This window comes from Phascolarctos cinereus, unplaced genomic scaffold (assembly GCF_003287225.1).
Source record: "Phascolarctos cinereus isolate Bilbo 61053 unplaced genomic scaffold, phaCin_HiC Scaffold_4;HRSCAF=312, whole genome shotgun sequence".
In the NCBI taxonomy this organism is placed as follows: domain Eukaryota; kingdom Metazoa; phylum Chordata; class Mammalia; order Diprotodontia; family Phascolarctidae; genus Phascolarctos; species Phascolarctos cinereus.
This window is the reverse complement of record NW_027555847.1, coordinates 237,172,417-237,198,395: the sequence shown is the minus strand read 5'-3', so window position 1 is coordinate 237,198,395 and position 25,979 is coordinate 237,172,417. Positions and strand designations below refer to the sequence as shown.

The 25,979-nt window shown below is 34.0% G+C and overlaps 1 protein-coding gene across 6 annotated transcripts in view; it reads left to right on the top strand.

Moving 5' to 3' along the window:
• The window catches only part of SPIN1 (spindlin 1), a 130,650-nt gene extending 105,351 nt beyond the window's left edge, over nucleotides 1-25,299 (top strand). For all 6 annotated transcript variants that reach the window (XM_021009559.2, XM_021009558.2, XM_021009562.2 and 3 more), the window contains 3 exons: nucleotides 10,599-10,852; nucleotides 13,227-13,460; nucleotides 21,518-25,299. In XM_021009559.2, the coding sequence (XP_020865218.1) occupies nucleotides 10,599-10,852; nucleotides 13,227-13,460; nucleotides 21,518-21,717 (688 nt within the window). In that variant the 3' untranslated portion in view covers nucleotides 21,718-25,299. The remainder of the gene's footprint in view (nucleotides 1-10,598; nucleotides 10,853-13,226; nucleotides 13,461-21,517) is intronic.
• Nucleotides 25,300-25,979: the final 680 nt, after the last annotated feature.

Genomic DNA, 25,979 nt, shown 5'->3' with positions numbered 1-25,979 from the left:
GGGAATAAGCATTTGTAAAGAGGAAACAAAAATTATCACATTTACAAATGATATTATGTACTTAGATAAATGTACTTAGAGAATCCTATAGAGTCAAGCAAAAAATTAATTAAAACAATAACTTCAGCAGAGTTGCAGGACATAAAGTAAGCCCACATAAATCATCAGCATTTTAAAAAATATTACCAACAAAATCCATTAGGAAGAGAAAAATTAAATTTAAAATAATATAGAAAGTAAATAATTGGGAGTCTATACACTCAAAAAGATTATAAGAAAAATTATAAAATACTCATTACACATATAAAGATAGCTGATAATTGGAGAAATATTAATTGGAGAGATTGAACCAATGTAATGCTTCTAAATTTATTTAGTTCCATTTCTGTCAAAATACCAATGTAGGGCTAGGAAAAAGGGGAAAAAAATGATTCATTTAGAGCAACAAAAATTCTTCAAAGGAATTTAATGGGAAAAACTTGGGAAAGAAAGAGGCCTAGCAGTACCAGATCTCAAGTTAATATAAAAAACAGAAATCATTAAAACAGTTTGTTACTGGTTAAGAATTGAAGAGGTCAATCAGTGGAACAGATTTGGTGCATTATATACAGAAGCAAATGAGCACAGTAGCCTAGTGCTTGATAAAGATACCAACCCTTGTTTGTATAAAATCTTGCCATTCTGCATGTAGTGGGAAATGGGAATGCAGTCTGACAGACCAACAGCTCATGAAAAGGTAAGCTCCAAGTAGAAATGTAAGTGACATAAGGGGATAGCATCTTAAACAAATTAACAGAACAATGGAGAAATTATCTTTCAAATCTATGAATAGAGTTTATGAACAGATATCAAAAGAGATCACAAAAGATAAAACGAATAGTTTTAATTACATAAAGTTAAGTTTTAGCACAAACAAATCTAGGAAAACTCTTTGTAACAAGTTGTTCTGATAAAGTCTTATTTCTGAGATTTATAGGGAATTGATTCAAATGTATAACAATAAGAACCATTTCCTTATTGATAGTCAAAGGATATAAGCAAGCACTTTTGAGAGGAAGCAATCCAAGCTCCCAACAGCCACATTTATTTAAAAAAAAAAAAGCTCTAAATCTCTAATGATTAGAGAAATACAAATTAAAGGAATTCTGAGTTTCTACCTCACATCTGTCAGACTGGCAAAATTGACAAGAAAAAAAGTGACAAATTCTGAAAGGAGCAGTGAGAAAAAAAGACATTAATGCTCTGGTAGAACTATGAACTGGATTAGCCAACTGGAAAGCAATTTTGAATTATACCCCCAAGGTTACTAAATTGTACATACTGATTGACCCTATCACTACTAAGTCTATACCTCAAAGAGGAAAAAGATCCATGTGTATAAAAGTAAAACAGTTCTTTTTATGAAGGCAAAGACCTGAGAACTAAGGGTATGCCCTCCATTTGGGGAATGGTTGAGCAAATTATAGCATATAAACATGATAGAATACTTCTCTACTGTAAAAAATAAAAATTAAGGGAATGTTTTCAGAGAAACTGGGGAAGATTTGTGTGAACAGATGCAGAGGGAATTAAGTAGAACAAAGAAAACCATTTATACAACAACAATATTGTAAAGATGAACAATTTTGAAAGACTTAAGAATGAAATATTTAGAGCAGTCTCCAAATTCCCAAGGATTCTTTATTAAGCATGCTACCCACATCCTGACAGAGAAGTGATGGACTCAGGGAGGAGATTGAGACATGTATTTTGAATTGCACTTTGAACTGCAATTGAACTGAATGCATGAATTTATTTTGATTATGCATATTTGTTACAATGGTTTTGCCTTTTTTTTCCCCCCCGCAGTTCGGGGTGGATACAAGAAAAGGTAGATTTTCAGCCATTAAAAAATTAAATAAAATTTAAAACATACATATGTGCACATGATTATGATTATGCATTTATATACATGCATGCATATAGCGTAATAGCTAACATTTATATATTGGTTTTTATAATCTGTACAGGTAAGGCCTTTTTTTTATATCATTGGTTTTAGCTATTCAGCATTTGGGCACTAAAAGATTATTGAGGTATATAGTGAGGACTTTAAGGTTTAAGTATATTTAAATAACATTTCCACGTATCTTATAATTAAAAAGAAGCTACAGATCACATAGAGCTCTGGACAGTAGATGGAAGCCTCATTTCTCTCCTTTTCTCTTAAACTTGTGACTGCGTAGTACCATAAGGTGAAATGAGTGATTTATGCATAATTCTGATTGAGGCATAGGAGTTAATCTTTACCTCTGTTCTGTCATAAGAGAATATTCTCTGTGGTAGGTTGCCATCTGGTTTCTTAAACTTTGTGATAATTTCAGGTTGCCAATTTTGCCCTGATTTTTAGCATTAGAGATCTAGAATTTTCTTTTAACTTTAGGTTATTCCAGGAACTGAACTAGTGCTGAAGTAGTTCATGTAAATATTGATATGAAGAATTTTTCAAATCTTGTTCATGTTTGAGTCTGCATTTTGAAAGTTCTGATAAAATTGGATATTTGTCCTAATTTTCTTAGTTTGAAAAATGAAATTTCTTGAAAATGTAAAGCTGTAGATGATATGGCAAAAATATTGTCAGTTATCAATGAAGAATTAAAGTTTTCTTAACAAGTCCAGGTCTTAAACACCAGGTACAGGTTTACTAGGAGCTTGGTTATATTTCCACTATTTTTAATGTATAGTTGATTCTTAAACTCAAGATGTTTGTTTAGTTATTCTGATACTCAAAAGACTCTTCAAGAGAGGCACATTTGTCTCTGAATCAATATGAACCTTGAGAAAAGCACTTATAAATGCATAAAATATGATATTAGCACTTTAAAAAAATTCTGAATAATAAAACTTTGCTTGTATTGTTAGAAGTTATGTTCAAAGTATGGTTAGTTATGAAAAAGAGAGTAGGTTAAAATGTGAATTGTAAAGTATTATATCCTTTTACTATTTTTTAATTGCCATGTCCACAGAGCCCTTGTTTTAAAGCTATTCTAAGCTTGAAGTCTTATTCAGGAAAAGCTTTATACATCAATATGATAAAATCACACTCATTTGGAGGTCATTTATCTGACACCATCAACTGCCTTTTGAATATAAGTAACCAAATGAAAAAGGCCACTAAGCTGCCAAAATTGGTATCCCAAAGGTGAAGCCCTTGCTGTGTATAGAGTTACTCATATCTTCCTTCAGAATTTATTTAATGTTTTATATATTATTTTTGACAAAGTTGGTTATCTGGCTCTCCAGCCTACAACAAATAAGAGGTGAGGTATTGGGGGAGTGGATAACATGGGATTTTGAGACATAGACATATTGATAACATCAAGAAGCTGAGGGTAAGAGATAAAGACCAAAAAAAGGCAGTTAAAAGGATGTGTAGTATGGAGGCAGTTTGTATATCAATAATCCTTGGGATCATCATTTTTACATTTCAGATTGGTGCTATTAAACAGCAACCCTGAATATCAAGTAGTTGTTAAATTAATTTTAATATACTGTTTTGAGAAGACAGAGAAATACATAATACGTTTTAGGAAGATTTCCATCAAAAATGATTAAGATTAGAAGGCAGTTTTGTAAATTGTATACAGGAATATAACGGAATATTACCACACTATAAGAATTGGTTACTATGAAGAATTTAAAGATGTCTGGGGGGAAAATCAGCATAAGATCACAAGGCTAGAAGGGCCATCCTATCCACTCCATTCCCTTTATGAAGATGAGGCCAGGGTGGTTCAGTGATTTACTGAAGGTGTATGTGAGAGATGAGATTTGAACTCAGGTCCCCAGACTCCACAGCCATTGCTCTTTTTCACATGCTGCCTCTTAATGAAGTTCATTGTGAAATAAACAAAACCAGAAGAATATCATGTGCAGTGACAATAAATATGAACGGAAAGAACCATGCAAAAATGAATGTGAATGTGCTGTCTTGCGTTGTTTATGGCAACCTTGATTAAGGTTGGTCTTGGAGGAAAGATGAAAAAAATTACCTTCCTCCCTTTGCAGAAGTGAGTGTAACTGTAATCTGAAGCAAAGAGAAACTGAGTCTCAAAGTCCCAAGCACAGTGATTAAAATTTGCAAGGCTAGCAGTTGCCAACAAGCCAGGTCTTCTGATTCCTCAGGAGTTGGAGACAAACAAGGGTTTTTTGGGGTTTTTTTTAAGGCAGTTGGGGTTAAGTGACTTGCCCAGGGTCACACAGCTAGTAAGTGTCAAGTGTTTGGTCTGAGGCTGGATTTGAACTCTGGTTCTCCTGACTCCAGGACTTGTGCTGTATCCACTGAGCCACTTAGCTGCCCCACAAACAAGGGTTTTACAGAGCTTATTTTATAATAGTAAAAGAGGAACTAAGAAATGAGAAAATCTTGAAACCTTGATTGGATGGGACAGGTCATTTGAATTATAGTTAGGCTAGGCACATCCTGAAACAGTGTGAATGTAATTTGTTACTATTGCCAACATTGTAAGCATGTTGGAAACTTAATAGGGCATTTGGAGAGGGACACTCGCTGATCTATTTCTCTGATTGGATAAGATAACACGTCAATTAGTCTGTCCATCAAGGGAGTATTATGGTAACTGAAATGTCTTGTTACTCTGGTAAGTATGGTCAAGATGTTAATTGAACATAGAGTTAAACACAGGGTAACTTAGACTTGAGAAATGAGGAAACATAGTAATGGTGATATGGAGAAGCTGTAACAAGAGAAATACTCCCTTAGTTAGCTCTGTTTTATTCAAGGCGAAAGGGATAGTTAAGAGTTAATTAAAGCTCCACTTTGTTCACAGGGTATCAAAAGCCAGGTTCAGAATTATCTAGGAGGGAAAATTTCCTGTTGAAAAACAAAGTAGTTCAATGGGAAACCAAGTCAAGAGAATCCTACCTTCACGTAAGGTCTCCCTCTCAACTTTTTCCCAAGGACAAATATCCACTTGTAGCAGTCTTTAGACCATAGGCCATGGCAGCCCCTGGGATGGTGGATTATTGGCTTTACAATCTTACAGGTATACCTGAAATCAAAAATTCTAAGTATATCAAATTAACGTCCCATGTATGAGACTCTGCCTTTGTTATCAAAATTTCATTAATCATTTGTTAGAGCAGGATATAATTATTGTGTTTATGTGACAATAACATTAACAGCAGTGGTTCAAATTTATACAGTGTTCACTGACAGAAATTTTCATGTGTTCATTATAGTTGTTGGAGGCAAAATTCACCATATGCACATAATGTTCTAAAGTGTATCTAAACAAATATGTGATAGGTTTTAATATTTAGATGTGCAGCTCCACCCTTGATCTGCTGTGTAGATAGGATAAAGGAAGGGAAAGTACACCTGGCCACTTTAGGTGAGCTTTCACAATACGGCTTGCCAATTGGAGTTATAAGTTTTAGAAAAAGCTTTAACCCTGTAAGTTGAAGGGAGACTTTATAAAGACCAGTCTTAGGCATACTTATAAATATCAATGTGCTGATGTTAAGGTAAGGGCAACTACTACAGGAAGTGATAGAGAGGCAAGCTAGTTGGATATACACACACATATACATATACAAAGTTAAAAGTTAATATATTGTATATAAATTATATATGTATAAACATATATAAATTGGATAAGCAGCACAAATACTGCATTCTGGAGTTTTAACATTAATACAGTGAACACTATATACGCAGTGAATAGTTGGTTCAAAAATGTAACTTTACCACTTACTAATTATTAACAGATATAATTATGCCATTTTCTAAATGATCTCAGGTGAAGCTCACTTATTATTTAAAGTTTATCTCAGAAATTTCCCTACTCTGGCAGGTAGAGATCGTATTTCCTTAAACTGCAGCCCTTCAGTATTTGACAACACACTGAGCAGGGCTGGTAAGATCTTCTGATTTAGCTCAAGTAAGAAGTCCTAAGGAACTTCACAAAGATCTATTTAAGAAGATTTTGCCAAGCTTTTCTTTCAAAAGTATCATTTTTATTTTAATTTTAAATATACCTCATTAAATATTAACAGTTTTCAAACTTTTTTCACATTCTATAACAGATACATTTATGATCTAACAGCCTTCAGATCAAAAGGGAAAGTAACCTGCCCTAACAGCTTTTCTTAGATTTTATAATACAAAAGAAAAACAGTTTAATAGAACGTATTTTAAAATTGTTACAAGGAAATCATTCATCCTATCTCCTTTGGTATTTTATTAATCACATCCAGTGATATCTAAAACCCAGTATAGCGTTTATCCAGTGTAGAATAATTAGTCAATTAAAGAGGCAGCAATGATTCATTTATATACTGTTTACCACATGCCAGGCTTTTTTCTAGTTCTTAAAGATTACTTTAAAGAATTTCAGAGGCCTGCTTTCCGTAGTACTTCAGAATGTTTAGCTTTTCATTTCTCAAGTTATTATTTGAGCTACTTGCTGACTTACATTACAGGGCAGTCTTTCCGTTTAGGAGACTAGTTTAGAGGAAAATATAATCCATTGAATATTTAATAGTTTTTTAAACAATCCTTTTTAGCAGTCCAATTTATAAGACAATAAAATTACTTTAGCCAAAAGACATCAATTTAGTCCATTTCAAAGTAACTTTACCCAGGCATTTACACATTTAAAACACAGCTCTGGTTGGGAGGTTCTCAAACCTCTTGAATCATAAGAATTTAAGGCAAAAGGTATGTCATCATTACAGTTTTTTCGAAGATTTTTATCACATTCATTTTCATAACTCAAAATAGGGAAGTGGCTTCTCTAACACCACTTTACAGTATTTTTAAAAAATTTCAAAGGCATATTCTCTTAATTAAAAGAGAATTCACATTTCTAATCATGTCTAATATTCTTCAGAATTCCAGAATACAAGAAAAACTAGAAATCTAAAGAATGTCATGTTTGTTTTTTAAAAAACATAACGTCAAACTTCTCAAGTTTTTCTCAAGTCAAATTTCATCTATTTAGCTAGATAAAATTTTAATTTATCCTTCTTATAAAATAATTCATGTTATTATTTTTGATATGTTATTTAATCCAAACCCCACAGTCAGCATTTTTAAGCTGCTCTCTGTGCTAAGCTCTTAGGCATCATTTAATTCCTCCAACTACCCTGGGAGGTAGGTGCTATTATTATCACCATATTACACACAAAGAAGATTGATTAAATCATGTATTATACCAAAATCAATCTTTTTTATATGTAAAATGGGGATAATGTCCCAGGTGCAAAACAAAATTGATTTACAATCTACTAATTTTGATTTACAATACTAATGGCTGTATTTTAGTCTAATTTTCCCTCAGGGTCTCCTGTTTCTAGTTAGCTCATTCAAAAATTTGTGGTGGCACTCCCAACTCCCCATAACCATTTATTTCCTTAAGTCACCTGAAGAGCCAAATTGATTCTTTTATTCTCCTAACCTATACTTTAATTTTAAAAAATACAGTGTTTTAAATATATATTACAAAGTTTCTTAAGCCCACAGATTGAAGTGATGCTAATAATTGCTGAGATGCAATGAATAGTAATCTTCACATTGGGTCTAATTAAAACAATTAAATGTAAATGAAACAGCAGTACCTTTGACATATACTAGTATACTTATACAAATTCTGTAACTTTCAAAAAAAACTGTTTATATCAGTTTCACCAGCCCTTTGATAGTGAAGCAGATTGTTCTCTCTCAGGATACTGGGACTAGCATTATAAATTTGTAGTTTGGAAAATGTACTATTGTGATAAAAATTTGTTTTCCATTATAAGCTTTCTAATTTGATTTTAGAAAGTGTTAATTTGTTTTAGTACCCAAAACAACGAAGCAAGGAATGCTCTGAAATAATTTGCAAAAAAAAAATTCTCAGAAATTTTGTATTTTATTCAGAATTATATTTATAATTGTAATATTTATAAATAATATACTCCTTTTAATTTGATCTTTTTAAAATATGAGCACCTTCCACATTAGGTGAGCTGACAGTTAATCAACTCCTATGTTCTCCTATGTGGTTTTGGTAACAGTTGGTTTGAGCCACCTCCATAAGCTAAAAGACCTGTCTGATTTGTAAAGTGTTTCCTTTTCACACTGGTTTTGGGAATCATATTGAATCTTTAAAGACAGACTGATCTTACAAAGTAGCAGTTCCTGGTGAACAATGGCAGATTTGCTGTGGTTTAAGAGTTTCAGAGTGTATTTTGTGTCTGCCAAGTTTAGCAAGAACAAAGGTAAATACTTTTGAATATTCTGAGAATCATTTCAAAGGAGGTAATCGAGTTAATTTAATAGCCATCTGTCCTAAGGATTTTCCTGTGACTACTTACCTATGTTAATAAAACCTTAGAATGTGTCACAAGAGTTAAATGAGTAGTCTTGAACTATTTATCTAAACTTCCATAGTAGCCAAATTGTTGAGCTGTAATAACTGTTTCACTATTCACTATTCCATCCATTTCAGTTGGTAGACCTTTTAATCAGCATCACATAAAACTTAGTTTTCATTTAAAGCTCATTGGGTTTTAACAGTATTACTTATCATTTAAGGATTCTTTAAGACATGCTACATAGTTTTCTGGTTTTGCTAGCATTTATCAATATTAGAAAAAAAACACTGTTTACCTTATAGTAGGTCTGAGGAAAAGTAATCCTATACAGTGATACTCAGTACTTTTTAATCTCAATACTTTCTGAGTTTTTAAATGTTAACTTCATAGTAAAACAATTTATATAAAATTTACACAGTTCGTTATTGCATTTTTTATGCTCAGATATCTTTTATTCAGAGAAGCAGCACCTCCAGAGAGGAGCTTTAGTCATGTAAAAATGGGGAGGTTTTCCTGCTCTGTTAGATGCAAAGTTATATTTGAAGCTTGAAACTGAAGCCTGGACTAGACAACTACTGTTAAGATTCTTAGGTTTGTGTAGATATTGGAAGCTACTAGGCTTTGCCTTAGATCTTGCATGATTTTCTAACATTTTAGTTGATTTTTTCCCCCTAGCAGTTGTGTATATATGAATACACATATATTTAGCTGTTTAGATTTTTCATATTAAATGTCTGGTGCTGATGTAACATATAACTGGTCTTATGTTCTCATGTGAAGTGTCAGTAAAGCTTGGAGTCAGCAAAACATGGACTCAGATCTCAACTCTGGCACTTCATGCCTTTGGCTATGGGTAGGCCATGTTACCCTCTGAGCTTTTTATATCAACTATAAAATAGGAATAAAAATGCTTGTGTTGTCTACCTTCATAGGGTTGTGGTTGTTACTCAGATCAGATAATTTATGCACAGTTTTACAAATCTTCAAGCATTATAAATACAGCTATTACCACTGTTATAAGTGACTCCTGAGAAAATATAAATACCTTCATATTTCTTTCCAGTTTTTTGTTGCTTTGTCACTCGCCCTCTTCTGTTTTCATATTAAAACTCGGTGCTCTCCCCTGCACCCGTCCCCCTTTCCTCTCATGCTGTCTTTACTGTATCTCCTTTCTTGATCCAATCTTAATCCTGTCCACCAAACAGAGGAACATGAGGAGTACTTTGTATAAATATTTTAGGGAGGTGATGCATTATGCAATGAAAATTTGGCAATCTCAAGACCTTTCAATTGTATTTGGGTCTCATTACTTTTCTTAAGAATTTCTACATTTTAATGTAACTTTGAGCTTGACGTAAGGTTTGCAAAGTTCTTTACATATATTATCTCATTTGATCCTTGCAACAACCCTGTAAGGTAAGTGCTGTTATTACCTCCCTTATTTTATAGATGAGAAAACTAAGGCTGAGAGAAATTAAGTGCCTTGCTCGGGGTCACATAGTCACATTATCTGAGAACTCATGTGTTTCTGACTCCTTATCCAGTGCTCTATTCACTGCTAAATTGCTGTGCATCCCCTCTCCCCCTCTTCATGGGTGTGTGGGTGTGAGTGTGTACACATATGCATATATGTATAAAATTGAATACAGTGAACTACCTTACATTGTTACCAGTTCTGCAGAGTACTCTGAAATAAGGGGTAGCTGGGTGTGGCTCAGTGGATAAGAGTGCAGGGCCTGGAGTTGGGAAGACTTGAATTGAAATTCAACCTCAGAAACATACTAGCTGTGTAACCCTGGGCAAGTAACTTAACCCTGTTTTCCTCAGTTTCCTCATCTGTAAAATGAACTGGCGAAGGAAATGACAAACCATTGCAGTGTCTTTGCCAAGAAAATCCAAGTGGGAGTCACAAAGAGTTAAATATGACTGAAACAATTTAACAGATACTCTGAAATGAGTAGTTTCTTTAAGTCAGAATGTTTAAGCACCTCCTTAACCCAGTTGAAGCTAAGCTAGCAACTTTAAAAGCCTTAAAGATAAGGTATTAGTTGTTTTGGTGTGAGGTGTAACACATTAAAATTTTTCATGCCATGTGAATAAATTAAATTGGCAAAACTTACCTGTGTAGACTATGTATGTCATTGCCTAGAGAGGGTATGTAATAAAAACTTTGCTGTGTAAAAATACTTATTCCTGAAGTGGTATATTATGTGTATATATGTGTATGTATATGTATACAGAAAACATCGAAGCAACGTGGGACCCAGCAAACCTATTTCTCAGCCCCGGAGAAACATTGTAGGATGTAGAATTCAACATGGATGGAAGGAAGGCAGTGGACCTGTAACTCAGTGGAAAGGGACAGTTCTGGATCAGGTTCCTGTAAATCCTTCTCTCTATCTTATAAAATATGATGGATTTGACTGTGTTTACGGACTAGAACTTCACAAAGATGAACGAGTTTCAGCACTTGAAGTCCTTCCTGACAGAGTTGGTGAGTTATTTTGGTGTGTTTGTGTGTGTGTTGGGCTATACTTGGAAAGTCGACATTTAGGTAAATAATTTGAGGAGTGTACCTCCAAGCGTACTTATGCATCCTTAGTCCTTGAACTTTTTAAAAAATGAAGCATTCCTATTCTGAGCAAAGGGCGGTCCCATGGTTTTAGCTTCCTTTCTGTTTTCATGTAGTCCTTATTAGTTTAATGCTCTGAGCAATTTAATTAGAATCTTCAGGTCATTTAAAAAATGGCCAATTCAATAGTAAAGGAATATTTGTTGAATGAATCAAACAAACAAATAAAGACTTCAGGAATTTATGAAGTACTATAAGACAAAATATTTTAGAGCTGCAGTGAACAATTGAAAAACAATCTTAGCATACAAAATAGCTTGCTTTCTTACTGGATTTGAGGCTAGAAAAGAACAATTTTACTCCAGATTAAAGTAATATTTAGTTTTGGAGAATTTCCAAGAGTCTTTTTAACCGCTTTACAATTTGATGAATCATTTGAAACTTAGTTGATTTAATCTAATGGATGATTCTGTTGTCCACTCATTTAATGTTAGTTAGTCTCTGTGTTAGAGAATAGTCAACATCTAAAGATAATGTCTTTACTATTTGTTTTGGTATTTTTGAGAATTGCATCTTTTGATGTTTTATTTAATAGGTTTTTCCTTAAAAATAATTGATAATTGACAGTAAAGGTACTTAGAAAATTAGACTTAAGGTATGTGTAGTATGTCTGTATAAAATGAAAGCCCTTTTGCAGTAACCTAATAGAGAAAAAGTGTTTTATTATGACTTTTCAAAAAGCCTTCCTACATCAATAGAATTTGTAAATGTATAAAATCTGTAAAGTAATGAATGACTGGTTTGTTAAAGAATACAATGTACACCTAAAAAAATGAGTATTGTTTCATTTGTAGCGTAAGTCACTTGTGTGTGGTAGCTATGCTCTGTTCTTTTGAACTTTCAGTGATAATAAATCTTTATTAATGGGTTGGAATAGAAACAGAGTCTTTCAGTTGTAGGGCTACTGAATGAGAAAGATGGGTAACAGCATTTTTAATTAAATTACTTCCAGAAAGTCAGAGCATTGTCTAAAGTAACTCCTGTGACATTGTGCAGGTATTAAGCAGGCAGAATTTCTGTATAAGCCTCATTTGCTTCTTTCATTTGATATGTAACCTCTCCTGAACATAGACGTAATAGCTTTTTTTCTATGGTAGTCACACCCACTTCTCTACCTTACTGGGTGGTAAAGTGGTTAAAGAATTTGACAAATTTGAGTTATTACTACTAAGACTCCTACTGCTGAAGACTTTGAGGAGATTTTTCAAAACATCTTGGAAATTCCATGTTCCTTAACTACTTTATCAGAAATGTAATTTGTATATTATTACAGACTATCTTACTTGTCAGTAGTTGACCTTACCTCGTCCTCATAATCTTAATTTACTCTATTTTCAACTTGATTTTTCTAACTTTATAACAAATGTGACATTCTTCACTCTAGATCATAGTGACTATTTTCACTGACAAGAAAGATTATGTATTTCTATTCATCCAGGCTGCTAGCACAAGACTGACTGAAAATACTGCCACAACATAAGATCTGTGGTGCAGATGATGCCTGCTGTGATTACTCTTCCTTTTGCTTCTAGAAGCTTTATATGAGTCTTATTATTTTATAATCACATAAACACAAAGGAGATAAATCTGCCTTATACAGATTAAAATATACTGTTTTAATTCTTTGATCATTGTTTGAAAATCTTAGCACTTATATTAAATCTGTAATTCAAAAAGTACAATGAATTGTCAGTTCTTTGCAGTCAATGAAAGAGTAGTCATGTAGGTTGTATATTAATGCATGTTGCTCACGTTAATCTTTGGAATACATTATAATTTGGGGAAGGGAAAAGGAAGAGGAGGAAATGTATTTTTCTCAGCTACTATATTAAAATGAATGTCAAGACAATAAAGAAAAAAGGAAGTTAGGCATTCTAGGATCTAGCATTTCAAGCCACTGGGAAAGTAGAATTAGATTAATTTTTAGTAACATGTAAACTTAAAAAATCCTTAAAATCCTTTGATTGATTTGTTCTAACAGTATTGAAAGTGGTTAATTTGCCAAGTAATTTTTAATTTAATTTACCAAGTAATTTACATTTTCCCCCTATAACATAACAAAATTTAGAAGTATTTGAAGTACTGCTGTTTTTAAAACAGTTGGATCTGTGGCTGAAAGAATGTTTGAAATTCAGAACTGAGTAGAGAAGACATTCCAGTTTCAGGTAGACTGTTATTAAGACAGACTCAAAAAGTATTCATTATACATATATTATGAAATATTTATATTTTTCAGCATCTTCTCGAATCAGTGATGCTCATTTGGCAGATACAATGATTGGAAAAGCAGTGGAACATATGTTTGAGACAGAGGATGGCTCAAAGGACGAATGGAGGGGAATGGTCTTAGCTAGAGCTCCTATAATGAACACGTGGTTTTATATTACCTATGAGAAAGATCCTGTCTTGTACATGTACCAGCTTTTAGATGACTATAAAGAAGGTGACCTCCGTATCATGCCAGATTCTAGTAAGTATCTTGGGGAGGAATGGGGTTATTTGTTTTTCTTGATTCAGACTAAGAAAAAAAATATATTAAAATAAGATTTAAAAAAAATCAGTTTGGGTATCAGATATGTTTGTTTTGAAAGGATAAAGACTTTCAAACCCCTTCTGTAAAGAAAGTTAAGTACATTGTGCAAAAACATTTAAACAAACTTAATAACATGATTGTTGCTATTATGCATGTCACTTTTGACTTTTGTAATTTAACAGTTATTAACAAAAAGGACTGTGCTTTGACTTTGATAGCATGATACCAACAATTTCTGTTGTATTTGACTTTGTATTTGAGTTTTATTGCCTTTTAGCATTGTCTTTTTTTTTATTATATTGTACATATTATTCTTTCTGCTTTACTTTCTTCTTAACCCATTACTTCAATAATGTTACATTTCTGTACATTTCTGTTTATTTGTTCAGTCATTCCCCAATAGTCAGGCATATATTTTGTTTCTGACTTTTTTTAAAATCACAAATATGCTACTATGAATATTTATCTTCTTTGGGTATAATCTAGGAGTGAGATCTCTGGATTAAAGAGAGTGGGCAATTTAATAACTTTGAAACTTGATTTTTATTTGCATTTAGCTGACACATTTCCTAATTTTTATATGAATTATTCTCCTAGTTTAGTAATAAATACTTTGATAGCCAGGGCTTTTGGATCTATCTGGTTTTGAGGACACAGAAATATCTGCAGATCATGTGAATGTCATAGCAAGAAAAGATTGATTGTAGGAAACCTTGTCATCTCACTATTCAGAGCACCATTAAAATTAGGGCCATCCTTTGAGCCTTAGTTCACAGAGGTCTCAAGTATTATATGATTTCATTCATAGTTAGCCTTTCTTATAAGTCACCCTTCTCTTTTTATAATTAGATATCAGAATCTCATCTCAAGGCTGGATCCCTGAGGCTTTGTTTGGGAGAGCAGGGGAAAGGATTTTTTTTTTCAGATATTCTGAGCCAGAAGTGGAGCACAGGTTAATAGTTTAAGGCATTAAATAAAAAATTCTTCCAACCAGCACAGCTAATGATAAATTAATAGCCTTTGGACAAACAATGTCATAGCTACTGAAAAAGAACTAGAATTCTGTATTGAAATTTCACCAGATTTCTGAAGTAAAATAAGAGCTAATGTTTTAAAGTAACATTTAAACTTTTTTTTAAGCTAAATCTTTCTTTTGGCATCTGATTAAACTTAGAGTATTCCCTCTTTTTAATATACATTTTTGTTCTTTTATGTCCATAGGCAGTTAGTCAGAAAATCTCCCTCTCATTTTTGTCTCATATAGACTGTTTCTTTCACTTGATACCTGTGTGACCCTAATTAGGTCATGTACCCTCCTTAGGCCTCATTTTTTTCCTCTGTAAGACGAGGATTGGAATAGATGTCTTCTGAGATTCCAGTTCCAGATCTATGATCCTACGGACAAGATAAGTCCACTTCTTAACAGACCACAACCATAGCCTTGATATCTTTATGCTTTCCAAACCATCATCTTGAAACCTGTAGATTCTTGTTTGAACCACAGTTTTCAGGTTAGGCAACAATCATGTCCAGAACTGTTTATTCAAAGCTTTCATTACCAGTTTGGCAGCAAAATCAGTATTTAGTGAGATACTACAAAATTCTGCCATTGATTCCCACTTTGATGTAATTTAAGAATTTTTAAAATTTAATTTTTTTCCCTCCTATCTCCTGCTTTCCTTACTGGGGGAAAAAAGAAGAAAAACAAAACCCATGTAACAAATAATCATAGTTGACAAAAACAAATTCCTACATGTTTATGTCCAAAAATATGTTTTACTCTGCATATTAATCCATCACCACTCTGTCATTAGATAGGTAGTATTTTTCAACACTGGTCCTTTGAAATCATAGTTGATCATTGCATTGATCAGAGTTCTTAAGTCTTCGAAAATCGTTCATTTTTACAGTATTGATATTGTAGTATCAGCTCATAGTTCTTCCCAGGTTTCTCTGCAATTATGTCTTCATTTCTTACATATCACATTTATATTCCATTACATTCATATCATAATTTCTGCAGCTACACCCGAATTGTTGGGTACCCCCTTAGTTTCCAGCAATTTGTCACCACAAAAAAAGCTGTTACAAATACTTTTGTACACATAGGATTTTTCCTCTTTGATTTTTTTTCTTCAGCTTCACTTTCAGTATTTGACCTTCCAGTGAATAGCCTGAATTAATTTCTTTTTTCTTTTTTTATTAATGTATTTTGATCTATCAACAATTACTTCCATAGGCTTTTGAGTTTTAAATTTTCCTCCTCGCCTCCCTCCCCAAGATGTCACGCAATCTGATATAGGCTATAAATACACATTCCTATTAAACATATTTTCACATTAGTTGATGTTGTAAGGAAGAATTAGAAACAATAGGAGGAACCACAAGAAAGAGAAAACACAACAGAAGGGAAAAAATAGTGAATGGTATGCTTCAATCTGCATTCAAACTCCATAGTTCTTTCTTGGGATGTGGATAACATTTTCTATCATGAGACCTTTGGAGATGTCTTAGATTCTTGCATTGCTGAGAAGGGCTAAGTCTATTGACATTAGTCATCACACAGCATGCCTGTTATTGTGTATAATGTTCTCCTGGTTCTGCTCATTTCACTCAGCATCAGTCCATACAAGTCTTTCCAGGTTTTTCTGAAGTCCACTTGCTCGTCATTTCTTATATCACAATAGTATTCCATCACATTCATATACCACAACTTGTTCAGCCATTCCCCAATTGATGGGCATCTTCTCTATTTCCAGTTCTTTGCCACCACAGAATGAGTTATAAATATTTTTGTACATGTGGGTCCTTTTCCCATTTTTATGATCTCTTTGGGATACGGCCCTGGAAGTGCTATTGCTGTGTCAAAGGGTATGCACATTTGTATAGTCCTTTGGGCACAGTTCCAAATTGCTGTCCGAAATGGTTGGATCATTTCACAACTCCACCAGCAATGCATTAGTGTTCCAATTCCCCACATCTTCTCCAGCATTTATCATTTTCCTGTTTTGTCATGTTGGCCAATCTGATAGGTGTGATATGGTACCTCAGAGTTGTTTTGATTTGCATTTCTCTAATCAATAGTGATTTAGAGCATTTTTTCATATGACTATAGATGGCTTTAATTTCTTCACCTGAGCACTACCTGTTCGTATCCTTTGACCATTTATCAGTTGGGGAACTCTTTCCTTTCTTTGGACCATCTGGGTAAGGGTAGATACAGTTTATTATCTTCTTGAATATACTTCCAAATTGTTTTCCAGAATGACTGGACCAGTTCACATCTCTACCAATAGAGCATCAATATGTCAGTTTTCCCGAAGTCCCTCCAACATTTGTCCTTTTCCTTTTTTGTCATGTTGTCCTGATTAATATGAAATAGAACCTTTTGAGTTTCTTTAATTTTCATTTCTTTATATCTGTAGATAGTTTTGATTCTTTCCCTGTTTGTAACCTTTGACCATTTATTAAGTAGTGTGAACTACTGTTATATCGATAGCTATATATGTAGCCCATATCTGTCTGTATCCCATATATAGCTACCTGTCTGTCTAGCTATCTATGGGAAATCATGCTAATCTAAACAATCATTTCCTTAAGTAACTCAAAACTTATTTCTAAAAAATAGAAAGTCAAGAAAAATCAAGTTGTTAGGAATTTGATAAGAGTGAGGGCCACATGACCTAACAGAATGCTGGTTTTGAAGTCAGAACACCTGAGTTTAAATCCTGGCACTTTTGACTTAACCAGCTGTATGACCTTGAGCAAATCACTTGCCTTTTGCTGATCTGTTTTATGAGGTTATTTGACTAAATGATGTCTAACCTTCCAGCTCTGACTCTTATGATTCTATGATAATATATCATTTCTGATATTTTGAGTCTCTTATTTTAAGGTACAGTGATATATTAAATCAGTGTTCTGAACTTTGATGCTGAGACTGAACTTGATGATCAGAATCAGGAGTGCTCTAGTTTGTAATAATAACCTAGATTGTTTGTCATAACAGCAGTAATTTGCCATGGTTTTAAAGTGTTTTGTAGAGTGCTTTCACCATTCTTATTTGAGTCTCAATAAATCTGAGATAGTTACTTAAGGTGTTGCTGATTCTCATTTTTAGATGAGGAAACTGAGTATGAGGTTGTTACTTCCCAGCAGTCACAGAGCTGGTAAATATCAGAAGCAGGGTTGGAACCCAGGTCTCCTTACTTCAAGCCTAGCATTATAGTGACTAGATTGATGGTACATACTGATCCTGTCATGCTAAATACCCTTTGTATAAATAATTGATTTAACGGCACCACTCATTGCACCAAAACATTTTCAAGCTTATAACTTGTCTAACTGTATCCATGTCCATTTTTTCCAGTGTAATTTGCGCCTTCTTTCAAAAGACATACTAGTTTTAAAGGCAGTTGGTGGAATCAGCGTGCTCCTTTTTCACATTAAAATTTTCCAACCTTCTCTTGGCTGCATTCACTCATTTCCTCCTTTGTTTTTCCCTGTATCAAGATCTATCACCTGATTTAGATTCTAGAGGCAGATAGCACTTGGCCACCAGCTCTTTCTCCCTCCTTAATCACCTGTGACCTGCTCTCTCACCCCACCTCAACCACTGGAACAGTCACATCCTTGAATCTCACCATCTTCCACATGATGAAAAATCCTAAAATTCCTTTATTTCAGATAACCTATCTTTCCATATCTTCTTAGTCATCATTCCTCCTAAACTTATTCCTTGTTCTCACTGTGTCCCCTAATCTACCCTCTCATTACTCACCTAGGCCATCACTCCTGTCGCCACCTTTGCTGTGGCTTCACTTGGCTCTTCATCTCTGCCTACTATTGATGCTATAGTTAGCCAGATCGTTTTGTACTGTTCTCTATTGAATTGCTTGTCCCCTTTCTCCTTGTCATGCCTTTTCAAATCCTGAATTTTTTTCATCACCAGTCTCCTGGATTTGTACATGCTGTTGGATGGTGCTTTAAGAAGTCATGAAACCGTGATCACTGGATCCTTCACTTCAAGGCAGTCCTTTTACTGCTCCCTGATTGATTAATTTATTTTTGCATCCCTGAAGAGGCTGTTTCAAACTTGGCTCTTTTTATGTCTTCCACATCATTTCCTTCCCCATCCCAATCATTGGAGAAACTTCACTCATTCATTACTTGAAAAAAAATAGTTATTCACCATGATCTCCCTATTCTCAAAACCATCTCCCATACTCAAAATCTGTACCTAAAAAACTCCCTTTTGACCTTACCCTCCCTTCTAGATTTTTTTACTCTCTATCTTTATTCCCCTTTTTATCCAAAATCCTAGAAAACGCATTTTATTTATTGCCTTCATTTCCTTTCTCATTTACTTTTTAACCCTTTAAAACTGGCTTCTGACCTCATTGCTCAATTGAGTCTACTATCTCCAGATCAAAGTCTGATTGCTTTTTTGAAATATTCATTTTTAATATTTAACATTTGCCACTATTGACTACTTGCCTTCTTTTGTATACTTTTTCTTCTTTCAGTTTTAACACACTGCTCCCTTTTTTTTCCCCCCTACTGTTTCCTTCCTTCCTGGCCGATCCTTCTGAGTCTTCTTTGTCAGATCATCAACTGTATCATCATCCTTTGGTATATTCCAAGCCTCAGTCCTTGACCCTCTCTTCTTGCTTCATTCTCTTTTGTTAACTTCATAGGCTCCCTGTGTTCATTAATTGTGTCTTTGCTGATGACTCCCAGATATCCAGCCCTAGTTTCTTTCCTGTGTTCTAATCCTGCTTCAGCATTGTTAGATAATTCTAAGTTCAAAATGTCTAAAACAGAAACTAATTTTATTTCTCCCAAAACTTATTACTCTTCTATATTTGCCATTTCTGTCACATACTGTGCTACCAGGTTCCCCCACCTCAGTGTCATCCTTACTTCTTTATTCTCCCACACTCTACATAGTTGCCTCTTATGGATTAATTATGTCTTTGTAGCATTTGTCCCAAATTCTTCACCCACACAGTCACCACTTCAGGTATGACCCTCATCACCTCTAGCCAGAATTATTTCAGTAGTCCTAAATACCTCGTCTCCAACCCCCCCCCAACTGCTTTCCATTCTTCATATAGGTGATGAAGTTTTTTTCCTAATGCACTGTGTAACTATATTACTTCCCTGTTCAGTAAGCTACAGAGATTCTTTATTGCTTCTAGGATCCAATATAAATTCCTCTGACTGGAGTGTAAAACCCTTTAAAACCTGGCTTCAGCCTTTGTTTCAAACCTATTATATGCATTACTCCTTCATGCATTCTGTTGTCCAGCCAAACTGGCCTTCTTGCTCTTCAAATTCTTCATCTCCTGTTGCCCTTCAGTGCTGTCATCTGTGCTTGGAATATTCTCCCTCCTGAAGTCTCTAGTTTTTCTTCAATCTGTCAGTAAACATTTATTAAACACCAGTGTGCCAGGTATTGTGCTAAGCAATGAGGATACAAAAAGAGGCAAAAGATGGCCTCTGCACACAGGAAGCTCGCAATCTAATGGGAGTGGAACAGCAAACAAATATATACAAACTATATAAAGCTATATAAGGGATTAAGAGGAAATAACAGAGTGAGGGCAATAGGATGAGGAAGGAATGGGAAAGGCTTCCTGTAGAGGTTGGGATTTTAGTTGGGACTTAAAGGAAGTCAGGAAAGCCAGTAGGCAGAGATGAAGGACAATATTCCAGGCACAGGAGACAGCTGGAGAACATACCCAGAGCCAAGAGATGGAGTGCCTTTTTCAAGGAACAGCAAAGAGGCCAGTGTCACTGGATTGAAGATTAAGTGGCAGGAAGTATGGTGTAAGAAGAATGGAAAGGTAGGATGAGGCTAGCTGGGATAGGGAGAACCTGTGGCCTTTGAAGTCCTTGGGTGTGGCCTTTTGACTGAGTCCAAGTTTTACAGAATAAATCCTGTTATTAAGGGGATTTGTTCTGTGAAGTCAGAAAGAACTTTTGAACGACAAGCAGAGAATTTTGTATTTCAAAGTCCAGATCATATGCCAGCTCCTACAATGAAGCCTTTCCCACTCTAAACTATTTTGTATTTGTTTTTTATGTACTTTTAAAATATATACTTTTGTGTACATTGTCTCTTCCAATGGAATATAAACTTCTTGAAGACAAGGACCATCTTATTTTTGTCTTTGTATCCTATAAGTCTAACACAAATATTTTCATGAATTAAACAAAACTTCTGGTAAGGAAGAAAAATCTATATATATTCACTTATGGCAAGATGGAATTTTACTGAATTGGCAAAAACAGTAAACTAAAAAGTATTTATAATAAAATTCAAAAAGTTATTTTGGATACATAATGTGTGTGTGTAATATATGTTGTAAACAAGACATACTTTAGATTGTTGCTTTGAAAGTATATGGCAACATTGGTTTAATGAAAAGGGCAGCTAGCTGGGGACCACTACATCTAGGTTCTAGTCCTTACATGGTTCCTAAGTAGCTATATCATCTTGGCCATAAAACTTCATATTTCAGGCTCTCATCTGTAAAATTGAATGAATGCAAACTTCTTTCTGGTACATGATGAATTGCCGTTGAATAAATCAATGAATGGTTTTATTGTGTTTGTGAGTATATTACAGAGAAAGTTCCAGATGGATCATGTAGATGAAACATGCATATAATTTGTCTTGTCCCATATATGGCAGTGTTCTTTACCTTTATTGTATTAACTATTGAATACATGGCTTTTACAGATACAGGTGATAATAAGGCTCCTTTTTAGATATAAATTATACTAAATGCGTTCTATTCCAACTCTGAAATTCTTTAATTCTGAGAACATTGTGAAAATGTGTTCTCAGTCTACAAGAAGCTGTCTTTTTATAGACAAATAGGAAATGAAACAAATACTAGGATTTTCACTTAAAATTTTAAGATATATGAAATATCTGATTTCTACAAAGGCGCCTAACTCTTTTTTTCCCCCCCATACAAATATAGATGATTCACCTCCAGCTGAACGGGAACCAGGAGAAGTTGTAGACAGCCTGGTAGGCAAACAAGTGGAATATGCCAAAGAAGATGGCTCCAAAAGGACTGGCATGGTCATTCATCAAGTAGAAGCCAAACCCTCCGTCTATTTCATCAAGTTTGATGATGATTTCCATATTTATGTCTACGATTTGGTGAAAACATCCTAGATGTCATCATGAACTTTGCCAAATTTGTGGAACTATTAAATGTAAAATTTGTAGACACAAAGACTTGACTGCTTTCCAGTTTAATGAAAGCTTAAATGTCCCTGCGAACCCACAATCTCTGCCAGCAAAACTGTTTTGTTCGGAATAGTAGATTTATGTGAACATGACACATTTTGTGTGAGGAACTCCTCCCCTTGTAAGAAGTCAGTCTATTTGGTAGAGGGGGAGTTAAAGGAAAGAACAGCTACAAATTCAGGCTTTGGAAAAAGTTAAACTAGTATCATAATCGATAACCTAAAAATATAATAGGTCTTAACCATTTTTCCCCTTCAAATCTCGTACTCACATGCAAGTGTAGTTTGGTATTTTTTATATTGCCTTCTGTGATATTAAATATAATTTTTTTGGCTGTTGGCAGTCCTTGTTCTGAGGTTTGAGTCAAAGCTAAAAGATAAGCTAAAAGATAAGCCTAAAAGATTCTCCCAGTTTAATAGGAATGCCTGACCTGAGTGACATCAAACTATTTACTGTGTTTCTACTTCTTATTTAAAGTTAACTTTTGTAAAACAAAGAGCACATGGAAATACTCTGTGTGTGCATTTTAGAAACCCAGAGGTCATATGCACGTGTTTGTTTATGTACCTTTTTATTCTGGAGGCTTGAATATATAAAAGAGGATATTAATCAACCAAATGAACAGTTGGAAATGAAATGCACACATTGCTAATCCATGTTTATAAGTTGTAGCAACCAGTCAGTACATGGTAAAAGGCTGCCTTTAATTCTAAGCATTATTTGAGGGCAAGAGTGGCATTTTTATTCATTAATACTTTTTAGCAAATCTCAGTAATTGGTGCCACAGGAGCCCAATGCTACACAATACTACTGCATTTTAATTTTTGATGATGTATTTGGCCCATTATTTGATGTTAACATTAGCAGCCTGGATTTGATAGTGCTAAAAGGCTAAGAATATACCTGCTGTTTCCAAAAGTTCCTTGAACAACACAGTTCTTTTTTATTAGACATTTAGGTTTTAGGGAAAGAGAAGCATGTTTTGGCCTTCTTTATAGGTTCTCTGGGATTCCCTTTATTTTTATTACTATTATTGTTATTTTTATTACTGTTATAATTATGGTCCAAGAAGGCATTTATTAATATTTTTATTTCTGACTTTTCCCCCCACAAGGAATGTCCTAACAAATAGCCTACAGCTTAAATCTGTTGTAGCCTTTTGTGGTGTTGTATGTACTCGCTTAAGGTATGCTGTTAACGTGAATTCCATTCAATGGACACTAGAATTCTGCATGCCAGTGGTGTACTACTATCTAATGAAAGCTATAGGCAGTCTTTCAGTGGTTCAGTCATCTGCATTAGATTGTGGATGTAAATAATAGCAGCCCATAGCAGCAGAATCCTTTCACAGTTTTAATCTTGAAAGATAGTTTTAAAACCAAGGTATTCATAATGTGGAGCTTTAAAGAATAATCAGAATTGTAAAAATGGTCAATGCAATAGCAAAATTGTCATTTCACATTTTAGTGGCAGAGCTTTGCAAATTGAAAAGCACTGCTTCATAGAAGTATGGTGTACGAAGCCAATCATCAGTTTGGGGAAGGAATACCCAGAAATCCAGTCTTACAGTCTGTGAAAGGCCAGAGGTGATGTTCAACTACCGACATTTCAGAGGTCCAGATGACCTTTGTTGTGGGTATTCTTGATATTGAAGACTCAATGGTTTAAGCCCCTTTCTATCCATTTTTTGCCTGATTCATATTTTAGCCTTAAGGCTTGTGCCTCATTATGCTGTTGAATGGTAAGAAGTACTCATCATATAAATACAGTACCTTAATTATTTGCCCATTGCTACAATTGCATTTTGTCCAGTATTTCATCTTGGGCAACCAAAGGCAGGCTATTTTGTCTTTTCAGTAAATAGCTTCTCAATGCAGTCCTTAAGCACTAAGTACCTAAGTCGTAAATGTTTTTTGTGTTTTTGAACAAAGTGAGCAGATTTGCAACACAGTGTTTCATCCTGCAGATCTGTTTAGTGTTTTTCTATTGACTCTTAAGAGTCCTGCATGTAAATCTCAAAGCTGAGCCTGGCTCCATGAGCCCAAGTTGATATTTGTGGCACAAGAATGAATGAGTGTATTAAATATACACAGAATATGTGCATACATATGTAATACAGTGAATTTGGGGCTATACATCTGAAGAATAAAGTGTTCATTTTGAAATATTTGTTGACGTTTGGGTCTACTGAAACATTTTTAGCATTACTTATGGCTTGTATTTGTGGTTTTTCTGCAAGCCACTTTAATATACCATATAATCTGCCAATCTAAGGATGACTAGCTATACTATGTAAATTATGGTTCTTGTTTTTAAATAATTGTCCCACTTGTTGCTTTTAAGGTTTGGGGGGAGGGTTTTCCCCCCTTGGTAGCTTAAATCACCTTTATTGAGGCTGAAACTAATCCCACTCCCTGCCCATCTACTTTGGGCTTCGTTTTAGGCTCATGTTTCAGATCTGCATGCAGTGCTTGCGTTACTCTGGTAACCAAAATGTTGGTTCCTTGTTCTAGGGGTTCAACATTACTTTCCAAAATTATTATGGGGCTTGTGACAACACAAGCAATGGATCTGTGTATAAAATTTATTGGCCTTTCTCATTTACCTGCTGTAGTATTGTTGTATTGTGTGTGTGATATCAGGCTGCCATGTAAAACTTTAAAAAACAAAAAAAATTTAAATGCAGACCATCCTTTTTGCATGCTTAGAAGTAGAATGTTCAGCGTAACAAACAAAAGTTGCATGTTAAAATGTTAGGTTTTTTGTTTTCTTTTTTTGATTTTGTTTTTAGTTTTGTGTGAATTTGCTTACTGTGCTGTTTTAATGGTTGTTGATAGAATTAAAAAAGCACTGGTGAGACAAGCATAGTGCCAACGGAAGGTGATTTCCAGTTATATGTGTCATGCAGCATTTGAAGGGACCATGCATTGTTAAAATATGTATACATATATAAAATCACAGTTACATATTAAAAAAAAACTACTTTCTTTTTTTTCTTTTGTGTGCCAAACCCTAAAGTGCACTGGAGAATAGATTTCTTTTTTTAATTAAAACTATGGACATATTAGAAAACCAGCTTTTTCATTGTCATAAATAGCAGTGCCCTAAAGCCTTCTTAAGCTAATTGTCCTTAAAAATGAAGGTTCTCCTAGGATAAAATAATTTAAATTACTTCAGGGAAAACAATTATGATTAAAGCAGTTTGTGGTTCCTTGGAAATGCTGTGCTTTTTGTACTTTACATCAGTAATGCAATTTGGATCGTTCTTGGTATGTGTATAGTTCAAAGGTCTTCGTGTTCACATTTAAAATTAGGTAAATGACTTCATCTTTAGAGCTTGGTTTCATTTTTTAATTTCATTTTATTTTAAACAATGTAGACAGTTCCCTGTTCTCTGCATTTAGAAGTATAAACACTTTAAATCTGTTACTTAATTCTGTAAGTAATTTTTATAATTATGATGTAACTCTATCCTTAAAACATTTAAAATAAACCCTTTATGTGCAACTTATGACTGTAAATTTTGTTCTCATGAGCAAAATGTGACATTAAAACTGTGAAGATAGTTTCTTCAATTAATATAATTAAAGTACGACTTGGTTTTAATACTGAAAATTTATAATCGTACAATACTTTGGAAATAATTGCTTATATGAAGCAAGTAATCAATTTTTCTTTTATTTTTAACCAAGCAAGTATGAATGTCAGTTTTTAAAAGTATAAGCATGGGAAGGAATTGGCTTTTGATCTGGAGGCATGGTATTTAAATTGTACTTTGGAAAAAAATTCTCTTCTGTTCTATCTCTCTCCATTAAAAAAAAATAGAATACTGAAACATCTGAGTGAACCTATAAATATAAATCTGAAAATTAATCTTTTAAAAATAAATATAAATAGGATGTTATACTCCACAGTATTTTAATGCTATGTTTAGACATTGACATCTATACCTGCTTTAAATCAATATTTATAATATTATAAATCTTGAATATTTTTACTCACTTAAATTCTGACTAGTGACATTAAAAGGGAAAAATCACTCAGTACTTCTCAAATGCTGAATAAGTGTAAAGACAAGAAGAGGCACCCATGAAAGTAATTGTAGCACTTTCCCATGTAAGTGTATTCTTAAGTTTTGCATTTCAGTTATTACTTTAGATTTAGCATATTTTGCCATGATGCAGTCA